We start from the raw sequence: 19,710 nt of genomic DNA, 5'->3' as shown, positions 1-19,710 counted from the left end.
AAACATCAAACTTATTCCATAATTTGAATAGATTAAAGCAGTTGTCTTTAAGAATGTTAGAATGATGTTGAACCTTCTTTGGGTGGATGATGGTGCCTATTTTTAACAGTGTTAGCCGGGGGGAAGTCCACTTCAATGGCAGGAGGCTAACAGTTAGCATGTGGAGCATCCAGCCATGTGACAATGAGAGGAAGACAGCAGCACGACTGTGCTACAGAACAGCTTTTTGTAAACTGAAAACAATTGAACAATCCCTTTAAGACATGTCATGAACATACTCCTTAGGTGGGGGCTGTGTGTGTGTGTGTGTGTGTGTGTGTGTGTGTGTGTGTGTGTGTGTGTGTGTGTGTGTGTGGGCGGGGGACAGGCAGACACACCACTGACTGAGAGTGCTGTGGCTGTCTGAATGAGAACATCTGTGAGGAGGATTGTGAGAACAGAAGAAGAAAACTGTCTGATTTAGATTTTTTTTTTAAATGTTTGAGAATACTGTACGAGCATCATCATCACCGGTCCTTCTGGAAACAGTTCTGGCACTAAAACAACATTTTGTGACAAGATTCTGCAGGGAGGGAGGCGACTGAGAGAGAATGAGCAGTGCTGGTGGAGAACAGGTTGCTCTGAGAGGCTGCACTCCAAAACAAGCAAGAGGGAGCGGAGTCTGGGCCTCGAGGGTTATTATCAGTCCTCCCAATCTTATTAGGTCTGCTCGGGTAGCGCACGCGCATGCACACACACACACACGCACGCACGCACACACACACACACGCACACGCACAGACTTGGACAGTAGCAAACGCTTTAGGTGACGCATCATTTAGTTCCATGCGGAGCTGAATGGAGAGGACACCTGTGAAATAAAGACATGTACGCCAATACGAGAGTCAGCATGGCATGAAGATGATGAGAGAGTGTGTGGCTACTAGGCTTGGAAAACAGGAGAACACACACACACACACACACACACACACACAAACATTCTGTCCGGGTCATACTGTACCTTGTGTTTCGTCAGGGAAGGAGATGGTGGTGGTGGTGATGGTGGTAGTGGTGGTGGTTGCGGTGGTGGGTATAGGGGTAGTGGTGGGAGCATCTGGATGAGAAGACAAGTACATGACAAACACAGGAGGGGGAAAAAAAAAACAAAATGAATATAAACAGCATGACGATAAAGGAAACGCTACAATGAAGTGAGGCAACTGTGATGGTATCGCTGTTTGATATATGGCCAACAGCGACTTCCTCAAGATGTGCGTCTCCGTGTGTGTGTGTGTGAGTTTGAGGCCCGGCGTGCCGACTTTTTGACAAATAAGCCGCATGACGGCGCGCTAAATACTGTAGACGCAAAAAGGTGAAACTGCTACCAATCTTCTTGTCGCACACCGATTAAGTTGATCAAAGAGCTTGTTTCTCAAAGAACCCATTTCCTTCACTGTGTGCACAATCTACTCGCAGGCTATAAACCAGGACATGTAATATTGACTGAGCTAGCGAGCACATGGTTGTTAAAAATGATTAAATGTGTAATGAGTAACACGTACTTGTGTCATACTTATGCTGTCATTGTTATGCGGTGAACCATCTTGACAAAACAAACGTGCCTGTGCATGCTTAATATCTCGGAGGAGACGAGTGCGGTGTTGGCGAGGATATCAACAGCGGGGGGAAAAAAAAATCAAAGCAAAGTTTGATGCATTAAAAAAACACACATAATGACACAGTAAATGAAGAGGTTGTGGGGGCAATATCCAAGCACATGAACACATTTGAATAAACACCATCATGTGAGGTGCATGAAGGCTGCAGGGGAGGGGGAGGTTTGCTGCACAGACTTCAACTGGAGCGCATTTTCCCTCCTACAGCCTTTTCCTTTTTAATTCATTAGCCAGGTTGGACTCCCCTCGCTGACAGTGACCACAGGGGGATATCAAAAGTGACATTTCCTCTGTCGAAGTGGTGGGGCTGCATTGATATGAAGCCGCAGGCAGTGTTTGCTGGTTAGAGGCATCCCATGCTGCTCTGATTGCCTGAGAATGGACTGAAAAATTGCAGGGTTTATTAAAAGGTGCAAAAAAAGTAATTTGGGTGGCTGATTAGGGAGAAGACCACTCTCAAGTTTAACAAAACAGGATGATATAAGAAAGTGAGGAAAAGGAGAAGTAATTGCGGAGAGAGAGGAAAAAGGGGAAGGAGATGTGAGGACCTTTGCGGCATGGGGGTTATACTTGCATGGGAAGCTGTCAAAAGGAAGCAGAGTTTTCAGGTGTATGCGCTCGCAAACGTCTTACACAAATGCGCAAAACGTGACTCGCAAACTTGTAACGGAGATGCACAGACATTTGCTCTCATTGGTGAATTTGAAAAGCAGCAGCAGCTTTCGGTGGAGCTTTTCTGTGGGATGACCCTGCCGGAGTGGCTGCAAATGTTTTGAATAATTCACCAAAAAGGAAATGCTGCTTATAGCTCAAAACAGCAAATGCATTTGTTTGCAGAAAAAAAGTATTTCGCATATTTGAAGATAGCAGCTTTCGGCTCCAAAATACATCAGACATGCATGGATATTTTGCTTTTAAACATTGTGGTTTTACTTTAGGGTACACATTTGCGCATTTGCGTTACACATTTACAACCCGGCTCATAACCTATAGCACAAGTGCAAACATATTTGGCAGTTATTTTTCCCATAAATCTGGCCCCATGTGTCCTCTGTCTGCTTCGTCTTGCTGTTCCTCTGGGATGACTCTTGATAGTGATATTCTGTATAGACCTAACATATGTGGTGTGAGGTGTCTTTTTCTTTGCTAAAGCACCTCTATGAGCGGTGATCAAACTCACAAACTTACTCACAGGATCGCAATTAACTAAAGGTGCAATGAGGCTGGAGCAAAGCATTTAACAGGCGGCTCTTCAAAGCCAAACTTAAAAATCATCTTTGAGCTTCTGCGGCATTGTGACGGCAATCCAATGACAATCTCACGTAGTTTTCGCCGTCGGGGCAGGTCGGCGTCTTTGGAGCAAAGCCAATCATTTGGGAAATGAGCTTAATCCCAAACGCATCTAAAATTCAGCTTAAAGTGAGCTATTAAATTCAGTGCACAGGTGTTCATTTCTCTTATCAGCTCTCTGTTTAGTGATGTTTTTATGCCTCTGCTTACTGGGCTGACAACATTTTCACTCTGAATTGTATCACAGCGGAGGTTCTAGTGGAGCTTTGTACCTGTCCATCCGCCTCCCGGTGCGTTAACTCATCCGCTGGGAGTCAACAAATCCAACTTTTAATTTTCGACCTAAGCGATACCTCACGCCCATCCACTCCGTCCACACTCACCTCCATTTCAGGTCTACCCACTAGACTTGCAGCGAAAGGCAACCCAGAACTTTCAGATTTCCTCCTGCAAGCTCATTTATAGGCTGAATAGAGTTTATCTAAGGTATTCCATTGTGCTGTCCACCGAGAGCAATAGTGCCTCTTTCAAGTGGCTTTGGAACAGATTTCCCCCATGCTGTCCTGATGAAGCTCCAGTCACAGTGTCCAGGGGGGCCAAGCCTCAGCAGACATCAGTGCAATCTAATGATGCTCTGGCACCATTACAAAAAAAAAAAAACACCAAAATAGAAGTGCCACTAGTGATAATGACAAAGTTTGACAAATCCAACTCTAGTGGTCAGGACTTTTCCATCAGGGCATGAAAGTTTATAATAGGCTACCCACATCATTAAACTCTCATGAGTCCCTTCAAAAAATCAAACAAAACAAAAAACAACCTTCCATGCAGAAAAACAAGCTAGCTTGTCTTTATTATTCCTGGGTTTGAATTCTGTTTTTCTTTTGCTTTGTGTTTTAATGTCTTCTGACATGTTTTATTTATTGTAATGCAGTCTATAGTATTGCTCCTGAGAAGGAGCAGACTCTGAGTGCATGGATCATTGAACAAGCAGCAGCACAGCATGCACTGCCAGACCAAAATGGTTACCCATCTTAAACTTGTGAAATTCAATTGTTTTTCTCTGCTTGTTTCTTGATATTCTTGGCCCTTCACAGAGCTGAACACAAGGGAGTAATGCTGTGATCACGCTCCTCCCTTAACTATAACAAGTCACGTTTGTAGGAGATGTATTACCGAATGTACAACAGTAAGTCTCAATGTTTCATGCACTGGTATTTTGACTGTGAAATTTGTAGTTATCAGTGTAAATTGAAAATCCTTAAACTCAATAAAGGATTTGAATTAAAGGGCTAATAAGAGTTATTCAGTTCTCTGCAATGTCTTCCCTAAGGGTAGAGAGGTTGTTTATCTTATAATAATTGTCTTCCCCGAGGGCAGAAATTGTTCATATTTTATGCACCAACTGGTTCACAGTTGTTAGTTAAGAAAATCATCTTTTTTAAGAACCTTTTGAAATGCGTATCAAGTAATTCAAATAGGAGGCAGAGAGGTCCGTGTAGCCCCTCAGAATTCTGCCTGAAGCAAATTTGCAAATGCAAATAAAGGCCTTCAGGTGCTGTGGATCAGTATTCAAACTGCTGATGGAGGATGTGTTTTTAATCTATCAACAATTCCATTCTTTTAAAGACAACCTTGACAACACAAAAGGCTGTACGGACCATCGTGCAGACAAAGACGGGGAGACGTGATCCATTGGGAAGTCAGCTGGCAGACACAGCTTGTGCTGATGAGTTTCACACATGCTTGGGAGCCGACAAACTCCAGCTCGGCAGTGGTGCCGCCTAATTGGTTTTATCCCATCATGAACTGTGAGGGTCCAGCAGATGTTTGGGATCATCAGTGTCAATAGCTCATTAAAAACTTAGCAGTGATAAAAAAAGATTAAAGGAAACGGACTGGCAAGACTGGCTGAATGTTTACTACGTTTCCATTTTTTTTTTTTTTTTTTTTTTTTGTAGCTAGCTTGTACAATGTATCAAAGCACATTGGAGCTTATTGACTTTCAAATGTGACGGGCTGAATGTGCTCTTCCTCCCGCTGAGTCTCCAGGCCTTGTTTACCGCCAGGGCTCATGAATCAGTGTTTCTGGTCTAAGTGAGAAGAGCAGGACCGCGGGAAGCTCCGAGACGAAAGCCATTCCTGCTCAAAAACTGGCGAGTTAAGGAACGCAACGTGAACACAGGCTGAGGGGGATGACCTACATCCCCTCGGTGTCTGTAGTGGTAGCGAAAAATATGAAAATGCTCAAGAAAAAAAAGAAAAGAAAAACTGACTACAGTGCTACGCATCAGGTGATAAACAGGAAAACAATGCATTCCAATTGGGAATTGTAATGTGATACAGATTAACAAGCAATACACTTCAGTGTTGCAGCTGATTGAAATGGTAATTCAAACACAATCAATGCTCAACTGAACTGTGGGCACACTGAAGCTACTCAACGTGGGATTTATTCTACTTTTGAATATTTACCTTTAAAGGAGCAGATCAGTGATTTTGAACATTTGGACCATTTACAGCAATTTACCCACATTTTACATGGCAACAAACCAATTTTGTGAATCATGCAGGGGTACTTAAGATTTCCCAACATATAATCATATGTTTTCATATGCGTTTTTGATTGAAACATCCACCTTATAACTTTCTAGTACTGCGGTCAACAAAGTCACCATTCAGAAACCATGGAACTGATATTTGGCTGCGTAAAGCAAACGTTTCCCTAGGGACTATTTTCCCTGAGGTTTCACTCAACAGTGCTGCTGCTTTCAGGAAAACGAATGTGGACGACTTTATTACTTGACTGATGCAATACTGGAGTGAAGAAAGTCTGAAGTCTCTGAAAGTTCATTTTTGTATCGTAGGGTGAATGAATGTAAACCAATGGGCGAAAAGGGAGAAAAAATGATATCTGAGTTCTAAAATATGACTGCTTTCTTTGGGAAAAAGATTAGCATGAAAGTGAAGTATATTCAGCACATTTTGTAGATATTCTGCAAAATATACAGAATAATTGGTGGGGTCTACTAATACGCTATTCCAAAATCATCTGAAATACTACTTTTGTTTTCCATGTGTGTGTGTGGACTCCCAGTTTAATGACACCTTTGACCTCTGGCAGCCTCCCCTGCTCGCCAGGCTTCCTCTACACCGACGAAAAAAAACGTAATGCGCCACTTTTGATCCTGAGGGAGTCGTGAAGTACGCCCAGCATCAGTGTGGGAGGTGTTTGTCCACAGAAACATTACCACAGTGCCTTTACAAAGCTCAGTTTCAGCTTAGGGTTCGAACGGCAACAGCGGCTAATATGGCTAATTTAGGTTGGTTTTTATGTGGTTTCCATTGAGGAACAAAGTAACCAACAATCGTTTGTCTGTTTGATTGTGTCGCAGAATTTGGTTAATTAAAAGGGAAAATGTGAGCCGGGTGTGAGCTTTTTTTCCCCCTAAAATAGATGTATCTTCTATATATACTGAAACGAAAAAAATGATGATCATGAACATGCATTTTAGTAATTTCTGTCTCTTGGAGTGATGCTTTTCCCTCATTCCGTACCCACTGCATGTACCTGACCTGAGTATTATGGGGAGCCAAGTTATTGTTATCAGGTTTTTAAACTACATTGAATCTCTTGGAAACAGAGCACGCCCTGTAAAATACTGAGTGGATGTGTCAGTTTGCATTAAGGCTGGGCCTGGAGATGTCTGAAAGAGTTAAGACAAACATATGGTGCTTTTATTAAGACCACATGAACAGGTAGAAAACATGCAAATTACATTTACCGAGCAAAGCTCTTGTTTGATATTTTTAGAATTTCAGAAAAGTGATGCTTTTAACCACATCACCATGCACATACAAGGTCTACGCAGAGTTACATGTATTTGGATTAGTGTTAAAAGAAGTGCCTAACTGTCAAAGCTGTAGAAAACTAAGATTTTTTTTTTTTTTATGTAAAAATACACCTGTTTCACTTGCCTAAATCAGGAAGTGGAGCTGCAACAGAGAAAAGCAACCACATCCAACTAAGTAAATTCCACTGTGATTTCCAGGGGGAAATCTTCTCTGTACCCTGGAAGTGGTAAATTGAAACTATATACAAAACACAAAAGCCTCCTAAAGAGCAGAAAATCAGGCCTGCAGCCTGAGAGAGTGGCACTCACCGGTGATGACTGAGCCTCCTCACTACCTGCAGCCTCAACACACACCCAGGAGAAAAACTGTTTACTAATGCCACCTTTCAGAAATTCTCTATATTGAAGTTGCCAGACGGTTACCTTTGGTTGGCTTGAGGTCGACCCTGATCCATAACCATCTACCCTTCTACCTTTAGCCATTTTCCTGAGTAATTTCCAGATCAAAACCCAAATTTAGCTGGGTTTAAAAGAGCTAGAATTTGCTTCATAGACCTTTTCACATCAGCTCTACTTCTACAAAACAATTTTAACAAGCAGATTAAAGTGCTGGCTCGATTATTGGTTTTACCCTGGAACCTTTAGAAATCTGTCAAAGTCTCAGTTACGACGACCGTGCACTCTGTGGTTTCTTTAGTGGCCTTAGAGGCACTTCTAGTGAGAGACTGGTTGTGCCAAGATGTTCTACAGAACGTATGAAAAGGGACTTTGTGCCAGTGGTGGCTAAACGTGTTGATAATAAGCTGCACTGAGCTGCACGGTTGTATTTATGTACCTACGTTGTCATCTCTGTCTTTGTCCTCTTTTGCTGTTGAGTAGCTACTCAAGTTTCCCCCATGGGATTAATAAAGTTGTCAATCAATCAATCCATCAACTACGAATCCGCATATTGTTGCAGCACCAGTTAGAGCCGTGGGTATTTTCACTACAGCTGCTTGGTCTTACCAGCGTCTAGACAATAATGTTACTCTCTAGAAGAATAGGAGAATGCACAATGGCTTGCTGGAGTGTGTGACTGTAAAAAAAAGCAGCCCCTAAAACTTGATTTGGAACTCTTAAATTTGGTGGATGATGAAGACAGAACTCATGAATAATCGGCCACTAAATAATCAATAAACAATACTAAAGGAAATTCCTGTTTTTATCTGGGTTTACTATCCCTTTATTACACTTTGGTGTTTTTTTTAATCTATATATTACACATACATAGTATAACTCAGCATCATGTTTCCTATCAGTCCCCGAAGAACTGGCATTGGCCCTTGAAAGACCCACAACTATTAACCACTTTGACTGTGACGCAGACAAATGCCTCTGGTCCTAGTTTCGCCCCTAAAACGCTCCCAGCTGTCGCTTGAAAGGAGTCCGCTCAGTTAACATGAAAACACTGATGTTTTAGGGCTTTGGAAGCTAGCTAATTAACCAGGGAGCTAATTATATCAAACACCTGCTCACTTTAATATTAACACACAACTAGTCATTACAGTCTCCAACTCCTGCCTATCTTAACCGTTGTACAAATTGGGCGTGCTAACAAGACAGTGATTAGCTGTCCACATACTAAATGGGTAGCTAACTAACAAGCTGACATCATCCAAACATAAAATTGATGAGATTTGATTGGTTCCACTCTGTCCAACACAGCACAAAGCACCCTGGGTAAAAATGCAGTCACCTATCGCTGCCATGACCTCCAAAATGGGCACGCTGCTTGGCTTTTTTCATTTTTCTTGTGGTGTTTTTACTCGTTTTAAATTAAGAGTGTGATGTTTGCTTTTATTTGATTGTTAAAGTGCTGTGTCAACTCCTACTGTACATAACTATAATTTATTATTAATATGATCACAAAAGATATGGGGGTGACTGACTCTATTCAGAAGCTAATGAACAACCACAGGGTTACTAATCAGCACCTACTATAAGACTTAATTTAAGATGCTGGGTTCCCCTACTGGTGCAGCACCAGCATCAAATTAATAATTAACGGATCACTGATGTGACTTTACAAACTTCAAACGTGCACGTGGACCGCTGCAATCTCACCGCTGAGGCTTCTGAGCGAAGCCCCCGACAGCCCGGCGTCATGTTTTCTGCCTGACTCCCCACGTCTGAAAACAAGTTGCAATGCCACTCCTGTTCAGTGAAGTTTCTAAATGTGACAAGAACCTGTAAACTAATTTAGAAATGATATAAACTTGTGTCTCTGGCGTGTTTTACCAACCACAAGCGGCGCCACAGAGGTCCAGCACATCTTTGTGGCAGTGTGGTCATGCAGCAATTTCTTTAATTATTTTTTGTGGTCTATTTTAGTTTATTGGAAACTAAAAACTTAACATCAGCTGTATGTTTCCTCCACCTTGTGCACCTGCGAGTGTTCCCCAGTGGTTCACATGCAGCGGGCATCGCTCCACTTTGTGCCGGGCAGGAAGTTTTCTGTGCCTTTGGGTCTAGCTCGGTGTCAAGTGAATTCTATGGCCACTGGAAAGCAGGTACTGCAAAACCACTTAAAAATCTGACAGACTGGCAAATATAAATAGGATATTAATGGTGAAATCTCTGTCCATGCCTTCCCTCATACGTTAAAAAAAAAAAAAGTGCAGCTCCCCTGTCATTTAAATTCCTCAGCAGTTTCATTTTACATACACTTTAAACTAGAAGCTAAAGTGCAAACCTCTGCCAACTCTGTACAGTTCTCTAACTTGCAAAGCTGCAGTCATTGTAGCCATATTTGTTTGTTTATTATTTGTCTTCCAGGTCTGATTTCTCAACAAAGTAGCGTGGTAGTGCAATGCTGTTTAGCAGCCAATACAGAAGTCCCAGATGTCAGACTTTCCCACCATCACTGGAATGCAGCGTTAAAGTTATGGCTGAAAAAACATGATATTGTGTAATGGCAGAAATCTGATATTTGGATCGCCACCAAAATCCAATCAACTCATCCCTTGGCAAAAGGCGATCTGTGCACCAAATTTCAGCCAAATCTGTTCTTAATGTTTTGAGATATCTTGCTGACAAAACAGAAAAACAGACAGGAGTGAAAACATAACCTCCCCCCAACTTTGCTGGCAGAAGTAATGAGCTACTTTTTTGCTCTTTCTTGCGGCATTTTTCAAATGAGCCATTTCGCTTCCACTCAAATACAATTTCAGCAAAGCAGCGGCACTTGCTGCCACGAGTGTAGGATATTTTGGCGATCTTTGAACCCTTGGAAGCTTGTTGGGATGCGTTTTCCAGAGCCAACAGCAGATTGTGGAGAAACTCCCATGTGCTTCAAAGGGGAGTAAGCATAAAGCGAGCGGGAAGAAGAATGAGAGCAACAGGGTCACTAAACAAGCTAGTGCTGTGCAATAAAAGCCCAGCGCTGGTGAGGGAGCAGGGAGAAGGAAGAGGCCTCCTTTATTGGGTAAGCGGCAGCCTGTAAACAACCTAAACTCCTCAGCGCTAGATCTCACTTGACTGCAAGAGGAAAACCCTGATGGTATTTTTTTTTCTTCCGCTGTGAAGTGGGAGCGACAGTCAGAGTTAGAGTAGTACAGACTGCATTCTTTCCGCTGTTAACATTGTTAGTGTCAGCCAGCCTCCCGGTGCTCTCCATCACTTAGGGTCACAATACTCGCGAATCAGACGTATTAGAGGAGATGCTGGCCATGGCTACATTTGTTCTGGCTGTCAGGCCAGGGGTGGGTTTGGGGGCGAGAGTGCCATGCAGACTTTATCATAAGGCTGCACAGCCTTAATGTACTGTGTGGGGCCTGATGCTGAAATTGTGGCTGCTTTTAAATAGCACTATAATACAATAAATCTTAAAATAAGGAATGTAAAAACAATATCAGCAAAATGTTTGCTTTTTCAGGAAAGCTTTTAGTGTCTTTTGGTGCATTCAGTCTAAAATATGGTTCATTTCAAGCGGCTAGTGGAAGGCATTTCATAAGGACTCAGGCTGCTATAACATGAATTATTTACTGTGCTGTGTGACTGCGCTGGTGATAGTCTGATGTTTGTTTAAATTTAACCTTATACGGACTAAACATTGTTCCAATACAAAGAATTATAATGATATGCAACACTTAAAACATTATAGTTAATTCTAATTTCTATGTTTTGTCTTTTAGGCTTTAACTTGTATAGTATACAAATGTATACAAATGTCATAATCCTAATATCTTAATAAATTACAAATATAGGAATGAATTGAAATGCACATAACAAAATACACTTGATTGTGCAGCCTAGCCTCAGTGTGTTTCATGCAATTTTCATGAAATGTAATCTAAAGAAAAGGCCATTTTTTTTTGTTACAGCACAACTTTCAAAGTGTTGTATTTCATTTGGAGCCGCCACACACTGTGAGGCAGTACGAAGTGGGAAAGTCTGTGTTAGGAGGAAGGCGGGGAGGTGGATGGATCAATAAACAGGACTGTCCGGCAGGAGATCAGGGTTTGTCCATTGTTTGTTTCCCAGTACTTTACATGTAGTTAACGTTTTGTAACACTGAGTGAAGCTATAATGAGTAAAGCTCTCACAGCCTAACGTTTTTGTAATGTTTAACATGACCTTTTCCTAATCCGAACCATTACCTTTCTCTAACCTGTGCTCTGAAATTTAGCCACTTCTGGTAAAGGAAAAATCATGTTCATGCCATGAATTAAATTTGTGTGCATATGCACGAAAAGGAAAATTCGTGCTCACGGTCACAAATTAAATTCATGTCCGTGTACATGAAAAAAAAGAACAATTCCAGGGACACAAATCTGCAGATTAAATTTCATGACTATTGCACAAGCTGCCATGAGACAGGGTGGGACTGTCAAATACAAAGGGGGAAAATAACCTTAATAAGTTATAGTACAATTGGATAAAAATGGGTACAACTATGTTTTTCTTTTAGAACTTAATCGTTGTTGCAAAAGATTTTTTTTTTTTTTTTTTGGAATAAATCTGGTTTCATTTGGTAGTGTGGTGCAAAATGGACAACCCTTTCTGGAGAATGGTGATTTTCTAAATTTAGATCTATGACGTGGTATTTTGCAGTTGCCATCGTCCATGCTCCTCCTTACTCTGTTACTGTCTTGTCTTTGGAAACATCAGAAAAGAGGCTGTGGGGCTCGACCGCTGCTACACTTGAAAACTAATTTGATATAACAAAAATGAGTGAAGCTCTCAAAGCTTAGTCGTTGGTGACTTTTCAGTATCCAGGTAGATTTTTTTTGTCCATTACTTCTAGTGGCTGATGCTATAAGGATGTAAGGTGTTTTATTGTAGACTGTGATGTTTAGGTTCATAATGTCATGCAATACGATGAGGAAAATGAGGAAAAATCAAATCAGAGCATTAATAACTGGGCTGCCTGAGCGGGTATGTAGTGCCTGATTAATTGGAGAGTTTGCTCTTTGCTCTTTTTGAGATCTTCTTCGCAGGTTGTGGATCTAGAGTTACTCCGATGGGTTTGAATTCCCTGACTTCTTCCATTTCTTGATAATTTCAAGAAGAATCATGGCCAGCACTATACTTATGTACCTGAGTCTGGTATGCAAATGCTCCCGGTGCTTGTCTTTCTAATTTAATTATCTGCGTGTGTGTGTGTTGGAGGAGGTGGGGCCGGGCTGGGCGGGGCCAGGCTGGGCAGGGAGGGTGTACAGCCTGGAACATAATGTGAGAATCGGCCCCAACATCCTGTCTTCCCATTAGCAAGGCGAAGGTTCGGCATGATTTGCTGGTGAATTACAGTAGACATTAGTAATGCCGGGGCCACGGACACATCAAAGTCATCAAAAGACCGGCTCTGAAAGGACGGAGGCCTTGTGGGTTTTTAATGGCGGGTGGTATTTTGGTGCAGGGCTTTTAGTTGCCCACGTGTTGCATTACCGTGTTTATCTTTGTGTGTTTCTCACCGTGGGGGGATGAGTAGGTGGATAAGAGAGGGGGCGACTTGCAGCCCTCCCCATGGGGTTTTGTTGTTGTGGCTGGGGAGAGCGATGTACAAAAAGCCTGGCACAATTACCAGCACATTTACACCTCAGGCGAAGTTGGGCTTTTTGGACCACACGGCTGTGAGCAACAAGATGGCTGCTGTTCTGACTCAAGGTTATAAGTGTGTGTGTGTGTGTGTGTGTGTGTGTGTGTGTGTGTGTGTGTCGTGGTTGATCTGCTCACACACTTGTGCATGTCCAACACACACACACACACACACACACTCTCTCTTATGTTTGGTTACACTGATTCTGTTACACCTTATCCTTACCCTTAACCCTTAACCGGTATATGGCTAACCTTCAGGGAAAACTGAACTCTGGTGGAGTGTCGGGTTGTAAAGCTCCCCGGGTGTTGTTCGAGTCCACATGGTGGTGAAATACCCTCATTAGCTGCTCCGTGCTCCACTAAGTGCTAATCCACAGCACTGGATTTGTATCTCTCCATTCACTTCCATGGCAGAGCAAAACAGATCCCACACACTTTTAGTGCATGAACGAGTGCAGACAAAGTGGATTATGACAATTAAAAATAAAAAAACAAAAAAAAAAACAAGTCCTGCTACCCGTTTCATTTTTGTCCAATGACAGTTAGCGCTATCAAGTCGTTTCCAGCAGGCTCTACGTGCCAAAAGTATTATCATTTGAGTGCTGTTTTGCGATGGAGGTGAACGAAGAGATAGAAATCCAGAAGTGTGGATTAGCAGCACGGAGCAGCTAATGAGGAGATTTCACCGCCATGTCGACATCCAGGTAACTCAACGCAACCCGACGCCATCAAAGTTCAGTTTTTTGATCTAAACCTTATCCTCACGTGAACCCTAACCCGAAACCCCAGTCCTAATCCCAAACCGAACTGAGCCTTACAGAACTACTCTATTTAAGATGCCTTGTTGGTAAACCTATTTCGGACTCTTATTTTGGAGTACGGCCGAAATGATCTTATTGTTTCAGGTGGATCTCCTCGCCTTCGTCCTGTGCACGTGCTAATACTTTAAGATAAGATGTGTTGCGTCCCCCTAAGCAGCTAGTAAGACGATAGTACAGTTGTCCCTCGCTATAACGCGGTTCACCTTTCGCGGCCTCGCAGTTTCGCAGATTTTTTTTTTGTGCAATTTTGCATGCTTTTTTTTTTTTTTTTACTGGACTTATTTTTCTACGAAGGTTTGAACTTTGAGTGTTTAAACAAGAGAGAAAAGTGAGAAAATGTTAATGCCTGTCTGAGAAAAATGTATAAAGTGTGTAGTGAGGGGTTTTACAGCCTTAAAACATCTAGAATAACTGTAAAAAATAAAGCTGACTACTTCGCGGATTTCGCCTATTGCGGGTTATTTTTAGAACGTAACTCCCGCGATAAACGTGGGACCACTGTACTTTTAGGAATCCAACTGTCATTGGTTTTGTTTTTTTCCTTTCAGTCTTTTCATCACGTAATGACCAAGTTCACCAATGTCCCAAAGAGGCCGGTGCATCCAGTCTGAGCCTAACCCAATCCTAATTCTAATCTGAACCTTAAACCCGAATGCTAACCCAGCGTGTGTTCGGCGATCTAACTCGCTCTGGTTGTCGCAGGCACAGGAACACACACACATACCGAGACGTGGAAGCCGCTCTGTCACTATAGACGGCTAACAGCTGCGGCGAAGCAGGTGGCAATAAACTGTTTCCTGGTCTTTGACAAAGCCTCTGTTATTCTACTGCACTCATCATTAGCACAGCGTCTCACTCTGCTGTAAATAACATCCATTCAGCGGGCGTCCGTCAGGCATTGGGCATCCCTTTTTTTTTTTTTTTCTTCCCTCACATAAAAATAAGGCCTTTTCACTCCGCTAATTCCCTCTGACAATAGCAGCCAAATAATTTCTCTGCGGGCTCAGGAGCTACCAAAAGTGATAGTGAAGTAATTTTGGCCAGGGAAAATGAGCACATTAGAGCGTAATGCCCTGCTTAGGGAGAAAATGTTATTGGTATCAACAGTATAAAAGAGTGTTGAGATAATGCTATGGGGATGAAAAGGGATTACAAAGAGGAGGAGGGCTAGATCAACAGAAAGCCAAGGAAAGGCAGAGAAAAGAGATGTGACAGGAGATAGATGAAAGCAGGTTCAGGCAATAAAATTTATGGGAGATTTAGCCTGCTTGTCAACTTAGCCCTTAAGTGATCAGAAGACGAGACACCCAAAATCATAAACGCCTCCTGTATACCGGAGCTCACTGCAAACACTTCAGCATACACCACATCGACTGATAGCCTCAGTCTAGCTCATAGACCAAGGTTTATTTTTGAAAATCTATCGCATGAACAACGTGTGCTGCACAGGGATTTTTTTTTTCACGCTCTTCCAGTCACCTATTGTGCAAGTCTTGACCAATCTCCTACACAAAACTGCCAGACTTTGTGATTATATCAGATGCAACAGATGACTGGCTCGGCTGCTCCACGCCAACACTTAAAGTAAAACTGTAATTGGTCGAATTTTGGCTTGTATAGTTACCTGGCTGTTCTATGAGTCTACATGCTGGTGAAATCTCCTCATTAGTTGCTCTGTGCTCCCCTGAGTTGCCAATCCACAACACTGTATTTTTTTTTTTTTTTTTTTTTTTTTTTTTTAATCTCTCCGTTCACTTCCATAGCACAGCAAACCAGGTCCAATAACAAAAACACTTTTGGCACATAAACGGACACAAACAAAGTGGATGGTGCCAATTTAAAAAGACACCAAGTCCCAGTATACTTTTTTTTAAAGGGAATTAAACGGCTCTTTTCTGGTTATTTTCCATTATTTGAATTGGAAAGTAGATCCGGCAGGTAGTGTAGTAGTCTGTGGGCAACTTGCGCATAGTAAACTTGTGCCGGTAAGAAATGTCCTGGTGGATATTTTCGAAAATAACTGTAAATAACCGCTTTGTTTGCACTTGTGTATGTGCTCAAAGTGGTGCACTGGGAAACGTTTTGCCACGCGATGGAAATGAAAGGAGTGATGGAAATCCAGTGTCGTGGATTAGCAGCCCAGGGGAAGACAGAGCGACTAATGAGGAGATTTCTCAGATCACACCCGGGGAACCATACAACCCAAAACTTCAGTTTAGCTTTAAAATTTTTTTAAAAATGTCACCAGAACTATCTAAATCATGGGGAATGTGAACTTAAAGCGGCACTAAAGCGAAATGGCGGTTTAAGTAATTTCAAAGGTTCACGATGCAAAACTCCCGAGGGTCAGTTTAAGTGAAGATGCTTAGACTTAACTTACAAATAAGTACCTGAGTCTACACGGTTCTCATCGCTGAGGCGACTCTAGGGGCACAACGATTAGTCGACATTGTCTACAAAAAAATCGATGACAAATTTAGTTGCTGACGAATTTAATTGTCGATAATTAGTCGGTCACATCTTCTCACTGTTTTTCATGCTGTGCGTGGACCTAATGTTGTTTTCGGAATTGAGTTCCTGAGGAGTGAGCCATCTTGCGTCTTTACTATCTTTGCTGAGAGGTAGGGCAAATGGCGGCGGCGGCCGATGCAACACCACCGAGTCTGGGAGTATTTCACCCTAAACCCTGCAGAGATGAGGACTGACTGTACGATTTGTAAAGCGGACCTCACATATCACAGAGCACGAACATCTGAAAAATGGCCTGTTGGACTTGTGGACGACGCAGACTCGACCAGGTAAAATAATTAACCTCTTGGCAGGAGTTGTGCCGGCTTTAGCCTCTTCCACCCGGGACTCGCCGTCCGGACTCGCCTTCACTCTACATCCCAGTTCGGTCGGCTTCTTTTGTAATAGTAGTGGCTAAATCAGCAGCAGTTTAATTAGACATATTTTTTGAATGAATACGTCATATATATTGTCTTCATTGTTAGTTCGCACATGTTTAAAACAACCTCCAAATAAATTAAATAGCCAAAGAAGAGCCATTCGGTAATTGTGTAATTAAATATCCGATTAGTCGACTAATCGTTCCATTAATCGATCAGCCCTCGCCAACTCATCACATTTTGGTCAGTTGGGTCTGAGGGGCCTCACGATGAATAATATGATGATACTCCTTCTTTAATTTGTAAACCCACAGACTAAGCACTTAAACCCAGAGACACTGCTTTATTAGACAGGGTATGCTGAAGTGTTGGCAGCACTTGCCAACAAGCTGCCGACAATCTCCCAGAAACTTGATGCTCCCCTTGAACGGGGACGGGTGTTAAAAGCACCGGATGAACAATGCATTAGGATCTCTTGCCCTTTTTGTGCAAAATCAATCATGAGAATTCAGATGAGAGCTCTGATATTACAGCCACTTCAATCACGAGCGAGAGATAAATAAGGGCTTTTAAACCTCGGGGCAACAGACATGGAAGTGTGTAAAAGGAAGCGTGACTCAATATTCGGAGGGCGGTCCTGGTATTTCTCTACACTCGGAGTTTGCGGGGTTGCAGTGAAGTCGATGCGATGGAGGGAAAAGCTGAATGGGAAGGACGGAGCAGCAGATATAGAAGTAGAAAGAAAAGAAAAGAGAGAGAGAGAGACTGGAGGGTTAGCGTCAGCCCAGCATACCGTAGACATAGAGGATGTAGTCGTCGTAGGACTCGCCCACTGAGTTGGAGGCCACGCAGCGGTAGGTCCCGTTGTAGGACTTGTTGAGGTTTTCGATGTACAGGTCGCCGCCGGTGATGACGGCGTGGGACGGCACGTCATCGTCCACCTTCACCCAGTTGACCCGCTGCGGCCTGAAAGGACAGAGGCACCGATCAGATCCCAGGGACAAAAAGCAAGTCTCGAAAACGAATGAAGAAACTGTGTCTCACACGTCGGTCTCTAAACTGTCATCATGAATAAAACAGCTTTGTGTAAAAAACCTCCTGAAGGCTGTGTAAAGGAGTCATTCACACATATGCAGTGTTCATTTTGTTAAATAAATAAAATCACATTATTCATCAGCGACACGTTTTCAAAGACGAAAAATAAGACTAAAACAAAACAATATTTTTAATTTTTGGGAAAAACTACAACAAAATATATTTACATCTGCATCAACAAATAAAAATAAAACAAAAATACCACAAACAGAAGAATAAAGACACAGTTCCTGACCTCAGGTTGGGAGACAACAGACATATGGGCAAACTTAACTTTTGATAGTAAATACAGTATAAAAACAAAAGCAAAATACAAAATTTAAAATATGATAAGCTATAATGAGGTCTGTAAATTAAGCAGTGCAGAAAGGTCACTGACACGTCATTTAATGAGGAATTTACAGAGAAAAAAAGTGTGAAAATGATTCAGTAGAATTAAATTAAACTTTAAATTCTCATCGACTCAAAAATTCAAAATTCAGATGAGTAAAAAGGGACTAAAAGTAAATCAAAGTTGTGTTTTTAGGATTATGCATTCCATATCTCCAAGAGGAAGAGGAGGACATGCTCTCCGTAGCTGTATACCCTTAACTACAACTAAACGAGCAACAATATAACTTCTTAATAATTAAATCATCCATTGAATTGATTTATGAGGGTGACCGCTGCAATGGGACGTTTCCCTCTAACCGCCACACAGCTCAGTGACAACTGATTCTGCAGCCTGATGAGAGGTGGCAAATTTTCACATTCCTCCAAGGAAGCGATACAAACAACACTTATTTTCCTATTTTTTAGTCCATGTCAAATGTGTTTCACTGTTTTCAAGCGCAAAAAAACCCCAAAATACCCCCAAAACAACATGCATTAAAACGCCTTTTGACTTTCCTTTGGGATGATGCGGCAGAACTAATAGCAATAATAACCACCTAGCAGCTTTTTCTCCATTTCACGCTTGTATAGTTGTAGGTGTCGCTTTTTTTGTAGGTGGCTGCCTACCCATTGACTGTCCTTGTTCCCTTTTCTACCATGACTGAGGTTTCTAGCACGGTGACAGATTCCATTTTTATGACAATGAGCTCGCCGAGCCAAGAGCCGCTGAGGGTGAAGAGAGAAGAAAAAGACAAAACACCTCTATTTTGCCGCCGCAACTTTCAATGGCCACCAGCAGCCACTGTTATTTCCCCTGAGCGTGCGCCGCCGGTCTCTCTTGTTGCATTTTGTGTGGGTTTTTTAACTTGTTTCCCTCCATTTGAAAAGATTTAGTGGGGAGGGGAAGCAAGTAAATGGGAGAGGGGAAAAAATGAGGAGAAAAATCCAAGGAGAGTGAAAAAAAAAAAAAAAAAAAAAACTGAAATAGCCATTTGAGCTCAACAGCAAAAACAAACAAACACACCACATCTACGTTTAATGGCTGGAGAGAAACCCACATCCACGCCAAGCCTTCAGCAGATGAAATAAAACTATATATATATGTGTGTGTGTGTGTGTGTGTGTGTGTGTGTGTGTGTGTATATATATATATATATATATGCATGGAGATCTGTGCATTTACATATATATTCTCTGACACATACACACACACACACACATACACAGGAGAAGCCTTTTCCGGAGATGGAGTGAGAGAAATGACCTAGAAAAAGTGGTTTATTTAGGCGGATGGGATGTGGTGAGAAGGGTAGAGTGAAGCCAGAGAAGAAAGACAGACAGATAGACGAAGGAGACGAGGCTGCAAGGAGAGAGGAAGGGCAGGCGTCTAGAATACAAATGGCTGCCTGCAGCCGGGGCCCCCTGTGCTATCTGCTGGTAATGACTGCACAACTCTCAGCAGCTCTAATGAAAATGACTTCCAATTCCCTGCTCACTGTATTGATTGTGTTTTCATCTTTATAAAATGAATACGGGGAGCAAGCTTGTCTCTATGCCAAGTATGAAAACTGCAGGGGGTTGGGAGGAGAGAGGCTGTCTGAAGTACAGAATGTTTGGCTGTGTGTGTGTGTGTGTTTGTGTGTGTGTGTCCAAGCAT

General features: G+C 42.3%; 1 protein-coding gene across 1 annotated transcript in view; it reads right to left on the bottom strand.

Moving 5' to 3' along the window:
* cadm1a (cell adhesion molecule 1a) overlaps positions 1 to 19,710 on the bottom strand; it is a 521,404-nt gene that overhangs the window by 49,327 nt on the left and 452,367 nt on the right. The window contains exons 8-9 of the mRNA XM_030068792.1: positions 17,380 to 17,552; positions 1,001 to 1,093 (exon numbers count right to left, since the gene is read on the bottom strand). Coding sequence (XP_029924652.1) covers positions 1,001 to 1,093; positions 17,380 to 17,552 — 266 coding nt within the window. The remainder of the gene's footprint in view (positions 1 to 1,000; positions 1,094 to 17,379; positions 17,553 to 19,710) is intronic.

Source organism: Myripristis murdjan, chromosome 14, assembly GCF_902150065.1.
Source record: "Myripristis murdjan chromosome 14, fMyrMur1.1, whole genome shotgun sequence".
NCBI lineage: Eukaryota > Metazoa > Chordata > Actinopteri > Holocentriformes > Holocentridae > Myripristis > Myripristis murdjan.
The sequence above is the reverse complement of the archived record's forward strand: the minus strand, read 5'-3'. Positions and strand labels throughout refer to the sequence as shown.